Source organism: Podarcis muralis, chromosome 2 (assembly GCF_964188315.1).
Source record: "Podarcis muralis chromosome 2, rPodMur119.hap1.1, whole genome shotgun sequence".
NCBI classification, from domain to species: domain Eukaryota; kingdom Metazoa; phylum Chordata; class Lepidosauria; order Squamata; family Lacertidae; genus Podarcis; species Podarcis muralis.
The window spans coordinates 119,958,780-119,974,450 of NC_135656.1; the positions used below are offsets into that span (position 1 = coordinate 119,958,780).

Here is a 15,671-nt window from a genome sequence, read left to right on the forward strand (position 1 = left end):
CAGGATATAAATGCAATACAATCAATTTATTACTTACAGAACTGGGTGTATCAAGTGAGGTCCTGTCTGTGTCCCTATGATACTGCTTCCCCCCTCCTCCCTACATCATTTCCTTCCCACACTACTCAGATTCCCTCCCTACTTTTTCGACGGAAATTCTGAAATCGAAATTTAAAACCATGCAACAAAGCAATCATACAGGAAAACTGAGCTACGGGCAACGTTCAAAGTGTGCTATACTTTAAACGTCTGCCAGAACAACAACAAAAATTCCCTCTTGGCAGTTAGCGGTTGTCGACTATCCCCCTCTGGAAAGGAGGGAAAGGAAAGGGAGAAAAGTTATCTGCGGAGGAGAGGATGGGAGAAAACCCACTTCCAGGGTCCCAGGCCACTGAGGACTTTCAAAAGTATTTGATTTGGAGCCAGTAGAAATTTTGGCAAAACCCTTGTGGTTCTCCAATGAATATTTTCACCTCCTCCGTGATGCACGTGGACCCTCCAGACTCTCCCGGCAACATTCAAGTTTTCACCCCCCTCCCTGCATCTCTCCCAGCAGAGGAGGCAGGAGGAACGCGGAGGGGGCGGAGTCAAGGGAGAGGTTTCGCTTTCGCTTTCCAATCCGTCTCTCCCACGCTGCGGTCTTCAGATCTACCCAGCAACCGCCGCCGCAATCTGCACGCCGTTTTCCCATTGGTGGAATATTTCCGCCGCGGCTCCTCTTCCGGACCCGTCTGCTGGCGGGGCGGGGATTGCTTCGTCCCGATGGGGGTCCTCATCCGTGGGGCTCCCTGGATCCTGTGCGCTGCTGCCCACCTGCTCCTGCTGGACTGCGCTGGTCAGTACCTCCGGGGGCTGAACTGCGCGGCGGAAAGAAAGACCCCCAAGTCCAATGATCCCGGGGTTGTGGGTGTGACTTTGCTGGTCACCCAAAGGGGGAAGACCAGGGGGGAGCTCCCTACCCGAAGTGGAACCGGATCCCTTGGGAAATACCTGTTTTTCTCAGACTTTTTGTCTTGCATGCCGCCTTGGGGGCAGGGAGAGTTTCAGAGGCGCGCAAGGTGAGAATTAAGGGACTTGGGGGTCGTGTTTGTGGGGCTCATCATCATCTACCTACCAATGCAGCGCTGGCCTCTTCCCTAACGCCCACGGTAATGTGTGAAGAGAGCTACTAGCAAGGGTGGGTGGGTGATGTGGGTGGCTATGAACTGGGAAGTCTACGGAGTAACTGGCAAAAGCGAGTCCTCCTTTGCTTCAGGTAAGGATGTGCTGTGTTGGCTCCTTGGTCCACCTAGTGGCCAGGGTTGGAATAGCTCGTGGGAAAGGGAGCTCTGCTGGGGAGGGCTGGTTCAAATCTTACCTCTGCCATTCACGAACTGACCAGGTTTAGCACACCTATCAGCCAAACACCCATTCCCACCACCTTTCTGAGTAATACCCCTCCCCACCCTCTCACTCTGGTGACTTCTGTTTCAGTGTATCTGAAGAAGTGTACATGCACATGAAAGCTCATACCAAGAACAAACTTACAGTGGTGCCTCGCAAGACGAAATTAATTCGTTCCGCGAGTTTTGTCATCTTGCGATTTTTTCGTCTTGCGAAGCACGGTGTCGGGAAAGCTTTGGAAAAGCTTCAAAAATCACCAAAGTCTTTAAAAACCTCAAAAAAGGCTACCACACCGCGTTCTATGAGTTGCTCCTCGAAGTCTAGTCGCAACTGTATTAACGGTGTTAAGAAAAATGAAACAAACTTGCAAGACGTTTCCGTCTTGCGAAGTAAGCCCATAGGGAAAATCGTCTTGCGAAGCAGCTCAAAAAACAAAAAACCCTTTCGTCTAGCGAGTTTTTTGTCTTGCGAGGCATTCATCTTGCGAGGTACCACTGTAGTTGGTCTCTAAGATGCTACTGGAAGGAATTTTTTAATTATGAAAATTAATTAAAAATGAAATAATTATAGCACCCTCCCTTTTTGCAGAATGACACATACGTATTAGCCGTGCTTAGAGAGATCTGGGCAAATTCATCTATGGGGGCCTGGTGATAATTCCCCCCCAGGTGATGTGAGCTTCAGAACCCTCAGCTCCCTTTCATATTTAAAATCGGGGGTGGCAATACTGACCTGCTGCTTTGCAGGGTCGTTGTCAGGCTTAGGAGAATGTCAAATGCTCAGAATGCCTTATTCTGCTGTCCTGTCTGTCTGTCTGTCAGTGGTTCTCCAGACACAGCTGCCTTTCATCTTTAAAACTGGCAAAACTGACACAGGACAAATAGAAGAAGACACCTATGGTTCCCCTTTATCACATACACAGCCCAACAAGACAACGACAAGGATCCGCTGACAGCATACAAATCAATCTGGCTAACCTGATCCAAACGCACACACACACACCAAAACAAATCTCACCACAGCCAACCAAAGACAACTAACCACACCATAACCTCTCCCACCACCAAGGAAATATAACAAGCAAATAGTAAGAGAACCCACACAAGTGACGCTGACACAAAACCCCACACTTATACACTTAGTGTATAAGTAGAAGAAGCATTGCCGCCTGACCCCACCCCACTCACCATTCCCCCTCCTTCTCTTCCCCCTTTCCCCCCTACTCTAACACTGTATACACTAATGTCTCACAGCAAATGAAACTGATCTGCAAAAAACATGACTTGAAAAAAGAGACAATACACGTATTTTTGTAAATGACAAAATCTTTAATAAAAATACAGTTGTACCTCTTGTTACATCAGTCTCTGGTTGAGTTTTTTCAGGATACGAACACGGCAAACCTGGAAGTGTATACTTCTGGGTTTCGCCCCGCACGCATGCGCAGAAGCAGCGCTCTACTTGTGGACTCTTTGGGGTGCGAATGGCTAGCGGGCAGCTCAGTTTGGGGTTGGCTCATGGGCCAATCAGACGACCTCCACAGGCTGCTTCTGGCCCATGGGCCTTATGTTGCTGACCCCTGTGATAACATATGTGCACAGGATGTCATGGTTTTCTGCTTTTAAATTTAAGGAACCGACAGCACCACTTTGAGAGCAGTCTTCCTAGTTTCCTCGCAAGGATGAGGGTCTGTGAAAGTTTTTTTTTGGTGGAGTATGGATTCTCCTCTTCAGGATCCCTAACTCTGCCCTTCTTTTGCAGCCTCTTCCTCCCACTCCATGCGCAATTTTTACACTGGGGTGTCAGAGTCCGGCCAGGGGCTGCCCTGGTTCGTTGCCGTGGGCTACTTAGATGACCAGCCCATCTACTACTACGACAGCGATACCCGGAGGGAAGAGCCTGCGGTGCCCTGGATGGAGAAAGTAGAGGAGGATTATCCCAAGTTCTGGGACAGGCAGACGCAGATCTTGCATGGCTGGGAGCAGACGTTCAGAGCGAACGTGGAGATTGTAAGGAACCTTTACAACCAGAGCAAGGGTGAGTGGAGGGTGCGAGGAATGGCTCTCTCTCCTGCTGAAGCTTCTCCCTCAGATGAATCCTCCACTCTGGAACAAATGTCAACTCTGCCTGTGGTAGATACATGGAAGGATGATGATGGTGATTATTTATACCCTGCCCATCTGGCAGGGCTTCCCAGCCACTCTGGGCGGCTCCCAATAGAATATTAAGAACACGATAAAAGATAAAACATTAAAAACTTTCCTAAACCGGGCTGCCTTGAGATATCTTCTAAAAGTCAAATAGTTGTTTATTTCCTTGACAAATGATGGAAGGGCGTTCCACAGGGCGGGCGCCACTACCGAGAAGGCCCTCTGCCTGGTTCCCTGTAACCTCACCTCTCGCAGGGAGGGAACCACCAGAAGGCCCTCAGTGCTGGACCTCAGCGTTCAGGCTGAACGATGGGAGTGGAGACGCTCCTTCAGGTATACTGGGCCGAGGCCGTTTAGGGCTTTCAAGGTCAGCACCAACACTTTGAATTGTGTTTGGAAATGTACTGGGAGCCAATGTAGTTATTTCAGGACCGGTGTTATATGGTCTCGGCGGCCGCTCCCAGTCACCAGTCTAGCTGCCACATCCTGGATTAGTTGTAGTTTCCGGGTCACCTTCAAAGGTAGCCCCACGTAGAGTGCATTGCAGTAGTCCAAGCAGGAGATAACTAGAGCATGCATCACTCTGGCAAGACAGTCTATGGGCAGGTAGGGTCTCAGCCATATGGTTAACTCAGAACAAGCCAGCCCCAAATTTGGCAGCTCTGCTTTTCAGCAGAATCCAAGAATCCTAAAATTGTAGAGCTGGACCTGTAGAGGGGCATCTAGTCCAACCCCCTGCAATGCAGGAATCTCAACTAAAGCATCCATGTCAGATGGCCACCCAACCTCCGCTTAAACACTGTGGGAAGGTTTACTTTAGCAGAGTTAAACAATCCCCTTTTTAAGTTTATGCAGCGATCAGCTTGTACTGACTCGTCTGAGTTCTGCTAATAAAGATGCCTTCCTGGTTAAAAATCCCACTGAATCCCTCTTAAAGAATATACACACGAATCTGATTCATGTTAATATCTTACTCTCAGATTCATTCAGGTTTACAGAAGTGTACCTGAAGGCAGGCTTAGGTTACATAACAAGCAAATAAACTCTACCAGAGGGAAGCTGGTCCTGAGGTGACTGCAACTGAGCAGCTTCAGTCAGTCAGTCAGTTTTATTGCACATAGCCAAACGCTGCCGCAATGTACGCAGAATCCTTCAACAATTAAAAGAAAATATGCTGGATTAATACAAAAAACTTAAAACATTTATATTATCAAGACATTACCTATTCTAAACTGTAGCCTTATGAGGCTTTGCCCTCGGGTGGGAAAAATATTGCGCCTGGGAAAGGGAAGTGGGAGTCAACAGACACTCAAGGAATAGTTTCGGAGAAAAGGCTTTTATTTCTACCATCCATGAACTGGTAGAAGGAGCAAGTGTGATAAGTCACAAAAAGCATGCACGAGTTCACAATCATGTGCACAAGCATATATACCCCTTTCCAGTTCCCTCCCCCTTTCTCCTCCCTCAGGAATCGTGCCCCATGTTGAGGTTCCTCTGAGCATGAACAGAAAGCTGTCTTGGGACTATTGTGGACTCTTGGCACCCTTCCCAGGAAAGGGGAATGAGAACGGTTCAACATGTCCAAAGGTGTTGCAACTGAATGAGATAAGATTCGTTTCTCAGGCCTGAGTATTCTTGGCAATGACAGAGTCTATTCATTAGCCTTTAAAAGTAACATTTTGCCTTTTGCCACAGCATCTTGTGATAGAGCAGGGGAGAGCAGAGAAAAGCTTTTTTGGATTTTTAGAAGACAAAAGGAGTTTTGGACAGTTTTGAGGCCTGGGGTGATTTCACAGACAGGATTTGGGTATCCTGTCCCTTCATTCTGACACACCCCACCCCCACAGGCTGGGAACAATAAGATTTCTCAAAAATGATTTCTTCTCATCTCTGTTTTTGCTCAAAGACTGTTGCAGCAAAAAAGCAACTGAACAGACTGTTTTTTAAAAAATCATGTAAGTAACAGGACATTAACTCCCCCCCCCCTTGTGCGCTTGGAGGTAGCACCTTAATATACAGGTTAAGACATTAAACAATAAAATTTATAGGCTAAAATCGTCACATGGCCACTAATATATTAAAAAATAATGTTAATTAATACAATGTGCAATTATATTCGGAGTTTGGTGATAAAGACTGCAGCTGAGCAGTTACCTTTCAAAACTACCAGCAACCGACAAACTGGTTGTCACAGCAACCGGTTAGAACATGGCGGCCGTTAGTCCTCTGCCGGAGTGTTGCACTTGACTGCAGCTTTACATCCCACAAAAACCTCCAAGGAAGGAGAGTTCACAACCTCCCAAGGGAGACCTTCCATGGTCAAACGGCTCATACTGTCAGAAAGTTCTTCGTGATGCTTAGTCAGAATCTTCTGCCTTGTAACTTGAAGCCATGGGTTCGAGTCGTACCTGGTATTTGAATCATGCCTTCAGGCTTCCTCTTTGGCTTCTTTTAACTCTACTTCTTCCGTATCCCTTTTTTTAAAAAATGGATATCTGGTCACTCCTGAGCATATCTCATTGGAAAATGTGGCAGAAATGCTACCAAGGGTCTTTTCCCGGTTTCCTGCTGCATAACATTCTGTGTAGATGCATAGCTCAAATGTCCTCTCCCTACTCTGTCAAAAGAAACAAGGTGGCAACTTTAAAGGTGCTTAGAACAAGCCCTGGGAGCTAGGGTGCCTGCAAATTTTATCCACTTCTGTCAAAACAGTGTTGAAGGTAGAGATGCACGGTGATCGTTCCCATGTAAGATGAGTGGGAACTGAAGGAAGTGGGGGGAGCTTCATATAAAGAACTAGTGGTGTAGCATGGGAGGCCACAGGGGCGGTTACCCCGGGGCACAAAATTGTTAGGGGGCAATACAGCGGCGTGCTTCCATCCCTGGAACAGTCTCCCTCGGGAGGCTGTGGACTCTCCTTCCCTGGAGGTTTTTAAGCAGAGGTTGGGTGGCTATCTGTCATGGGGGGGGAGGTCCCTTCCAATTCTTTGATTCTGTGACTCTGTTGGAAATGTCTTCTCCATGCAAACCAGGAAGTGACTTCTCCAGACAATGGAACAACTCTTCTTTTCTTATCTCTGCAGCTGCGGTCTCCTGCATGATACAAACACCATTAGGCAGTTGAATGTGCATTATTATTATTATTATTATTATTATTATTATTATTATTACTACCCCGCGCATCTGGCTGGGTTTCCACAGCCACTCTGGGTGACTCCATCCATTTCCCTCCCTCCCACTGTTCCTTCTGCACAGCCCCAGGCTGTGGTAAACCGCGATACACCACTGCAGAGAATGAGCCCTAAGAACATCAGATCCCTGTGGGTGGCTGGGAGCCCCCAGTGCTATCTCTCACCATGTCTTTGGATGCCTGGCGTTGAGCTCACTGGCCTCCTGAGCCTCTTTATATTTACAGGGTTTCACACCTGGCAAGCCATGTACGGCTGCGAGCTGAGGCAGGACGGGCACGTAAGTGGGTATTCCCAATTTGGCTACGACGGGAGGGACTTTGTCACCTTCGACAAGGAGACCCTCACCTGGACGGCAGCTGACACAGCAGCCCAGGTGACCAAGAGGAGGTGGGATGCCGACTTGGCTGCCAACCAGCGCAGGAAGCACTTCCTGGAGGAGATTTGCATCGAGTACCTGCGGAAATACCTGAACTACGGGAAGGAGGTTCTGCTCAGGACTGGTGAGGGGTGGGGTTTTGGAGGGCTCATTGGGGAAAAGTTGGCCATTTCCTTACAACTTATAGGGTGGTGTTCCTGCCAAATGTCTACCAGATCTAGGTGATGATGGGGATAGGGAATAAATGGGGGTGGGAATGGCTTGTTGTGGGTTTTGGGGGGTGAGGGTAGGACTTGAAATACCTTCCTTCAAGTTAGAGGGAACTGAATCAATTCATCCATTGGGGACCTGGTGACATTTGCCCCTCAGCCCAGAGGTAGCTCACTGGGAAAATCTCAAAACCACAAGTTTGGGATGCGGGTGGCGCTGTGGTCTAAACCACTGAACCACTTGGGCTTGCCAGTTGGAAGGTCAGCGGTTCGAATCCCTGCGGCGGAGTGAGCTCCCGTTGCTCTATCACAGCTCCTGCCAACCTAGCAGTTTGAAAGCACCCCAGTGCAAGTAGATAAATAGGTACCACTGCGGTGGGAAGATAAACGGCATTTCCGTGTGCTCTGGCTTCTGTCAAGGTGTCCTGTTGTGCCAGAAGCGGTTTAGTCCTGCTGGCCACATGACCCAGAAAGCTGTCTGTGGACAAACACTGGCTCCCTCAGCCTGAAAGCGAGATGAGCGCCACAACCTCATGGTCGCCTTTGACTGGACTTAACCATCCGGGGTCCTTTACCTTTAATATTAGAGCCTCTCAAGATGATGATGATGATGATGATGATTAGAAAATGACATCCCTCCCTCCCAAAGCAGCCCAGCTTGGCCAACACACAAGCAACAAAACTTCATGTGGAAGGCTCTCCCCAGGGAGGTTCGCCTGGTGCCTTCATTATATATTTTTAGGCGCCAGGTGAAAACATTCCTCTTCAACCAGGCCTTTGGTTGAAGCCCTTTAAACATGTCTGAGGGAAGGGAGTGTTATTGTTTTGTTGTTTTGATTTAATTATTTACTTGTGTTTTATCTTGAATTTTATTCTGTCAACTGCCCTGAGATCTTTTGATGAACGGCAGCATATTATTATTATTATTATTATTATTATTATTATTATTATTATTACAAAGGTACCTCGGGTTAAGTACTTAATTCGTTCTGGAGGTCCGTTCTTAACCTGAAACTGTTCTTAACCTGAAGCATCACTTTAGCCAATGGGGCCTCCTGCTGCTGCCACGCCGCCGGAGCACGATTTCTGTTCTCATCCTGAAGCAAAGTTCTTAACCCGAGGTAATATTTATGGGTTAGCGGAGTCTGTAACCTGAAGCGTCTGTAACCTGAGGTACCACTGTATCATCATCATCATTAATAGTATAAGGTATGACCGGAAAGTTCGGTGAATGGTCACAGAAATCAGACAGCGAGAAATATGCGAACATACAACTGGCATCGCAAACCCACAAAATGCTCACAATTGTGAATGGAGATGAAGCTGTAACTCGAAAGACAGTGTATGAGCGGTTTAAGCATTTCCGTGAAGGGCAGCAAACCATCGAAGGTAACCTTCAGCCTGTCAACAAGCAGAACGGTGGCAAATGTCAACAGAGTTTGTGAGTGGCCTGGGAGGAGCCAGGTGGGCTCTTGGAGGGGGATGTGGGACCGGCGTATGTCCGAATGATGGTGGAAGAATCGCATATTCCACGTGAAATTGTTACTGAGGTTACTGAGTTGTCCCACCCTCCATATTCTCCCTATCTGGCCCCACCGGATTTCTTTCTTTTTTTTAAGCTGAAATCTGCGCTGAAAGGGCACAGATTTTCCAACATTTCACATGTCCAAGCTGCTGTGATGAAGGAACTGAAACCAGTATGAAAAGAGGACTTTTCCAGAAGTTTCTAACAGTTCTATGAACGTTGTCAATGGTGCGTTGTATCAGAGGGGGCCTACTTTGAAGGCCTGTAAGGCATGTATGTTCAAATATTTTTCGCTGTCTGATTTCTGTGACCATTCACTGAACTTCCCGGTCACACCCTGTAATAAGAATCCAGAAACAGTTCCGAGAATGAAACGGACTGGAGAAGATGCCAAGGCTGAGGAATCTGGTTCCTTCAAGGTTCTTCTTAATTTATTCAGGATGCTACGAGTGTGGGATATTGGCTCTCTGGGTCAGGATTGAGGGGGACTCTCCCTGATTTTACAGCATCCATCCTGCCAGCCACCAGAGACATTCCTGTGTTAACCCCAATGTGGCCATTTTTGCAGAGGCTCCAGTGGTGAAGGTGACCAGGAAGGCAGACTATGACGGCCTGGAGACCCTCGTTTGCCAAATCTATGGCTTCTACCCCAAGGAGATTGATGCCAACTGGGTGAAGGATGGGGAGGTCTGGCAGGAGGGCACCCTCCGAGGATTGGTCGCCCCCAACTCGGACGGGACCTACTATCTCTTCCTCAGCGTCAAGATCGACCCCGAGGAGAGGGAGAGCTTCCGGTGCCGCGTGGAGCATGACAGCCTGGAGAAGCCTCTGGACGTGGCCTGGGAGGAGCCAGGTGGGGGATTTTATCCATTTTATTTATTGAATTTCAAACCCAGAGATGAAGGGCGGGGGAAGCAGCCAAAGACGCGCAGCCGCTGCATCACAACATAGATTGGCAATTCCTAGTTGGATCCTTTCTGTACATCTGGGAGCAAAACAAGTTACAGTTGGACCTTGGTTCTCAAACACCTTGGTACTCGTCCGTTTTGGCTCCTGAACGACGCAAATCTCTAAGTGGGTGTTCCAGTTTGCAAACGTTTTTCCGAAGCCGAATGTCTGGTGTGGCTTCCAATTGAGTGCAGGAAGCTCCTGCAGCCAATCGGAAGCCGCGCCTTGGTTTTTGAACATTTTTGGAAGTCAAACAGCACATGCTGCCTCACAGGCCTTGAGCTCAAAATATTATGTCAAAGGTAAAAGACGGCCACCATCTCTTTGTCTGTAAACCTGTGTGGTTCTGAGTTCACAAAGCATTCATAAACACTCTGATTTTTAGATATGAATAAAACCTTACTATGGCTTCCCCAATTCTGTGGGGAACTCTTCCACACCTTGCATAGGTGGGGGGGGGGGGTTGGGGGGAGTTGAGAGAGAGAAGCACGTTCACCACCTTAAAATCCTTGGTGGGATTATAATTACAAAAAAATAAAACTGAATGTCAGATCTCCATCTTTCTGCCTCTCCCATGAATGGAAAATATTGCTCTGAATTTCCCAAATTTTCCCTAATCTGTTTTAGCATCCAACATGGGACTTATTATTGGGTGCATCTTCGTAGCTGTCCTGCTGGCAGCGGCTGGACTTGCTGGGATCTTGGTGTGCATCAGTAAGTAACTTGTGAATGGACTTGCTGGGGATTAGGGACCTAACTCTGTTGTGGGAGAGACTATTCCCTTTTGAAGGAACCCAGGTGACTCCATGGGCTGGTTTTCTCCACTTCCCCCATCCCCTGGTGCTTGGTGTGTTCCTCATTCACCCCTGGAGATTATTAGGCAGGGACCAGAGGAGGCACCTGCCACAAGGCCCTTCCTCCTTGCAGAGAATGAAGCTGAAGGATCTCTTCAAGGTCTCTTTCCATCCTAACGCTCTGATTCTGTCTCTGCAGAGAAAAGGAAAGACGGATACAGAGCAGCATCAGGTGAGTGATGCCTTCCTCTTTGCATGCTCATTCTAATGCAGGTAAATTCAGGGTGAGAACTGGACGATTAGTTGAGCCATGTGTAAGTATACAGTGGTACCTCGGGTTACATGCTCTTCAGGTTACAGACTCCGCTAACCCAGAAATAGTACCTTGGGTTAAGAACTTTGCTTCAGGATGAGAACAGAAATCGTGCAGCGGGAGGCCCCATTAGCTAAAGTGGTGCTTTGGGTTAAGAACAGTTTCAGGTTAAGAACGGACCTCCGGAACGAATTAAGTTCTTGACCCGAGGTACCACTGTATTGCCTTTGTACAGTGGTACCTCGGGTTAAGAACTTAATTTTATATTTATATGAAATAATAATAATAATAATTTTAAAAAATTGTACTGCCCTTCATCCATAGACCTCAGTGCAGTTCACAACATAAAAATGCAAGATAAAACACACAAAATATATGATAAAAACAACACATACACACAAAGAAACCAATAAAAAAGCCCTCTCTCCTATCCTTTAACTGTGCACTGCACTGCACTGTTGTTGCGTGTTACAGTGGTATAGAGATACTTTAATAAATTAAATAATAAATAAAAAGCACAGAAAAAGGCTTGGGACCTGGCTTCCTGAGACTCCCTCTCTTCTTCTTCTTCATCTTCATTTTTAATTTGTATACCGTCTTCCTATCTTACAATACTCAAGGCGGTTTACAAGCTGAAGAAACAAAAAATGTACATCTTATAACAATCTAATGCAATACAAAAATGTGATAATAAAACATAACTTTAAAATAGGCAACCTACATAAAAGTAACAGTCAACAATCAGTAGAATAGCATTAAACAACAATATATAAAAGTTAAAGAGAAATCCACTCAACAGTTACAATAAATTATTTCTAAACTATAATCAATAAAACGACAGCAAGCCACAGTACATAAAATACTACAATACAAATTGAGAAGCAGAGACTGGAGGGCGGAGCAAGGCAGGTGGAAGGAGGCCTTGCTGTGCTGTGCCCTGAAAACACACCGGTTAGAAAATGGGAGGATTCAAGGCACCGAGGAGGCAGGCTTGGTTTATTTTTAAATTTTATACCCCCCTTCCCCCCACATCTGAATCTCGAAAGGTATTGCAGAGCCGGATTGAATCCTTTAACGGTGGTGTCCTAGGCTGCCGGTGGCCTGTTCTTGTCACCAGCCTAGTTGCAGTATCTCCCCTAGGGCAGAGCAGACCCACATTGCAATAATTTAGATTTGAGGTGACTGGGGGCGTCAGTGCCTGGACTACAGGAGTCAGGTTGCCTGTGACCGTGAGGCCCTGCTGTGGTGTGAGGAACCAACTCTCCCAAGGCGAGATCTGAATGCGGGCCTGCAAGGTGGAGAGAGAGAGATGCATGTCCCAGAAGGAGTCAGTGGAGTTTTCCCTCCTGTCAGGTGAGCTCCTCTTACATTAAAGTTCTCCCTCTCTATCCCCCATGACTCCCCAAAGGAGAGATCTACTTGCTTCCAAACTGAAGACTTTCCTGTTTAATACCCCCACGGTATACGTTGCAGGCGGACTCTCCATCTTTCCAGTTGTTTTCCCAGGCCTTGGAAATGCGTCCATTACACTGTACAGTGGTACCTCGGGTTAAGAACTTAATTCGTTCCGGAGGTCCGTTCCTAACCTGAAACTGTTCTTAACCTGAAGCACCACTTTAGCTAATGGGGCCTCCTGCTGCTGCTGCGCCGCCGGAGCACGATTTCTGTTCTCATCCTGAAGCAAAGTTCTTAACCTGAAGCACTATTTCTGGGTTAGCGGAGTCTGTAACCTGAAGCGTCTGTAACCCGAGGAACCACTGTATTTTAGTGCCTTAATTCAACGACAACGCTGTTCAGGGTGAAGACTTTTGAGTGCCGACTCGGTGAAAGAAGATTGGAAGAAATTTAAAGACTATTTACAGAAATATTGTAAAATTAATGAATGTTAGAAGGATGTTGGATAGAAAATAAGTGGTTTCCAGCTGTAATGCTTTAAGAGATATGAAAAAAAGGTTTACAAATGGGTAAAAGTTTAATGGTAAGGATTTGCTGAACTAACAAACTAAACGGGAATACAAAAAAAGGGAGGTACGAGGAGGTCTGGGGAAATAAGCGTAAGGAAGATATGTTATGAAAATTAAGGTGTTTTTAACTGTTTTTATTTTGTATGTTTTTTTTATTTTTTGTTTATACAAAAAAAATTTTGTTATACCTTAAAAACTTTAATAAATATCTTTTTTTAAAAAAGAAGACTTGTGAGTGCCACCTTAGGCAGCCAATCAGTGCTGTGCACAGCCAGCTGCTCAAACCTAGCGCAGCCAGTTCCTCCTGAACTGCATCTTGCAGGGAAGGTGGTGTCATCATCACCATTTTTTATTTGTATGCCGCCTTTACACAGTTAAAAAAAAACAATGCTCAAGGCGGCTTACAGCATAACAAGGTTTACATAATTACAAAAGTCATAAATCACATTAAAAAAAATATACCCAACCAAATGGGAAACAATTTCCAAATAAATCAAAATCTAAAACTAAGAAAACAGCATTAATATCACAGTTTAAAATGACATAGGTAAAAAATAACAGCAATTTAAACAAAAAACAAAACGGAGCCCTCTCTGCCCAGCAGCAGCAGCGGCAGCAGTCCTTTATGGAGCCCATCAGGCCCAGGCCAGGTGTTGAGTGGCAGGACTGGGGTCCTCAGGCGCTGAGCAGGGGAGTATGATGAAGGCCGTGCCATATCTGACCTTAAAGGGGACATTCCCAGGGTGCAGAGAGACACTTGCAATGCTGTCTGTCTGTGTAGCATATCAGCAAGTTGCGTGTGCCCCCCCCCCCCCCCCGCTGGGCAATGGTGGACCTGAGATCAGAGGAAGTTGCGCTGCCTCCACCCCTGGTGCTTAGTGGTGGGAAGATGCCTGGATTTGGGGCGTCTCTTAATACCCTCCCTCTGCACCTGACTTCTGTTTGTTTCGTTTAGAGTGCAGTGTCTGCCCTATTTGTTTTGAAGATGGAGAAAGTGCTCTGCAAACACCCAATCGTGCATACCTGTCTTGTTCTTCCTCTGCAGGTGACCCTGGAGAGGGTGGGGTCATCCCATGCGTGGTCCTCGAGGATGCTGAGCAAGCCTGATCTTGCCTTGTCGTGTGTTATGTACTGAGTTGAATAGGATCCAAACTGCAGCAGTCTGATTGGTCCTAGAACAATAGGATCCAAAATGCAGCAGTCTGATTGGTCCTAGAACAATAGGATTCAGAATGCAGCAGTCTGATTGGTCCTACAACAATGCAGCAGTATGATTGGTTGGCAGGAACCACCCAATAATGCTCCAGATAGAAGTGAATCCACAACCTGATTAGCTTACAGTAGAATTCCAGAATTAGCCAATCATGTGCAGCCCATTGTGTAAACAATGTATATAAAGCAGATACTTTGAGGGGACATTCATTCATTCCTCCTCACCACTATGAGCTGAATAAAGAGCATGAAATCACTTTGTGACTCTGAGTATATTTCATCGCGATTCCCCAGCCGGGGCGGACAAGGGAGAGTTGCCTCTGATCCAATGATGGTTGCTTGCTGATGTGGTTTTGAGGATTTGCCTTGTATGGCGAGAGTGTCGGTTTGCATTTCTTTGTACAGAAAGTATTGATCTGATGTGTAGGGATCTTTCCTGTTCTGCTTAATCCAAGAGGGTTCTGGAAGGTTTCTTCTCTGTGTGAAAGAAGGATCTTGTTTGGGTTATTCCTTCTGAGTACAGCTGGTTTCAGGGATGTGGGTGGCGCTGTGGGTTAAACCATAGAGCCTAGGACTTGCCGATCAGAAGGTTGGCGGTTCGAATCCCTGCTACGGGGTGACCTCCCGTTGCTCGGTCCCAGCTCCTGCCAACCTAGCAGTTTGAAAGCATGTCAAAGTGCAAGTAGATAAATAGGTACCACTCTGGCGGGAAAGTAAATGGTGTTTCCGTGCGCTGCTCTGGTTTTGTCAGAAGCGGCTTAGTCATGCTGGCCACATGACTAATAGTGAGGTCAGAAAAAACCTGGGTTTCATTCTCTCTCTATCTCTCTTTCTGGTGTGATGTTTCGTATACAGTGGTGCCCCGCAAGACGAATGCCTCGCAAGGTGAAAAACTCGCAAGACGAAAGAGTTTTCCGTTTTTTGAGTCGTTACACAAGACAAATTTCCCTATGGGCTTGCTTCACAAGACGAAACGTCTTGCGAGTTCTTGCGAGCTTGTTTCCTTTTTCTTAAAGCCGCTAAGCCGTTAATAGCCGCTAAGCCGTTAATAGCCGCTAAGCCGCTAATAGCTGCTAAGCCACTAAGCCGCTAATAGCCGTGCTTTGCAAGACGAAAAAACCGCAAGACGAAGAGACTCGCGGAACGGATTAATTTCGTCTTGCGAGGCACCACTGTATAGTGTTAAGGTTTTAGTCTTATTATAAGATATTGTTAAGTTTCCATTAAGTCTGCTGCAACTGTATTTCTTATGGACAGTGCCAATCCTGAATGTATTGGATTTGTGACCATGATGCTCATTTGCCTTCAGTAGCAGTAAAGCTCTGCTGGATGAAATATTCATTGCTTCTGGTCTATTTTCTGGGAACTCTTCAACGTGTTTAAGTTTTTCCTCCACACACGTGACAGAGAAACCCTCAGAGAGATTGAAGGATATCTCGGGAGTGATGCGGTTTAAAGTTGCCAGGCAGAAGGCTGCATCTCTGGGACTCCGGAGAAGCAAAGAGAATCAGATCTGTGGAACGATGAGGGGGAGAGAAAAGGCAAGAGTTTGGCCCCCTGAGCTGGGAAGACTCCAGGAGAACCTCCAGGCCCCCATGAGAAGATG

General features: G+C 46.7%; 1 protein-coding gene across 1 annotated transcript; it reads left to right on the plus strand.

Moving 5' to 3' along the window:
• The first annotated feature begins 687 nt into the window (after nt 1-687).
• On the plus strand, nt 688-14,321 carry LOC114592426 (major histocompatibility complex class I-related protein 1-like). The gene is made up of 7 exons (XM_077923369.1): nt 688-835; nt 3,145-3,420; nt 6,949-7,224; nt 9,403-9,687; nt 10,410-10,496; nt 10,776-10,808; nt 13,899-14,321. The coding sequence occupies exons 1-7, from the start codon at nt 763-765 to the stop codon at nt 13,958-13,960; spliced, it is 1,092 nt and encodes a 363-aa protein (XP_077779495.1). The 5' UTR covers nt 688-762; the 3' UTR covers nt 13,961-14,321.
• The last annotated feature ends 1,350 nt before the right edge of the window (nt 14,322-15,671 follow it).

Excerpts from the sequence above, each read along its gene's own strand:
- LOC114592426 (XM_077923369.1), top strand. The coding sequence starts at position 763 with ATGGGGGTCCTCATCCGTGGGGCTCCCTGGATCCTGTGCGCTGCTGCC. Across the intron at positions 836-3,144 it reads GCTCCTGCTGGACTGCGCTG|CCTCTTCCTCCCACTCCATG; the intron begins GTCAGTACCTCC and ends CTTCTTTTGCAG. Across the intron at positions 7,225-9,402 it reads GGAGGTTCTGCTCAGGACTG|AGGCTCCAGTGGTGAAGGTG; the intron begins GTGAGGGGTGGG and ends CCATTTTTGCAG.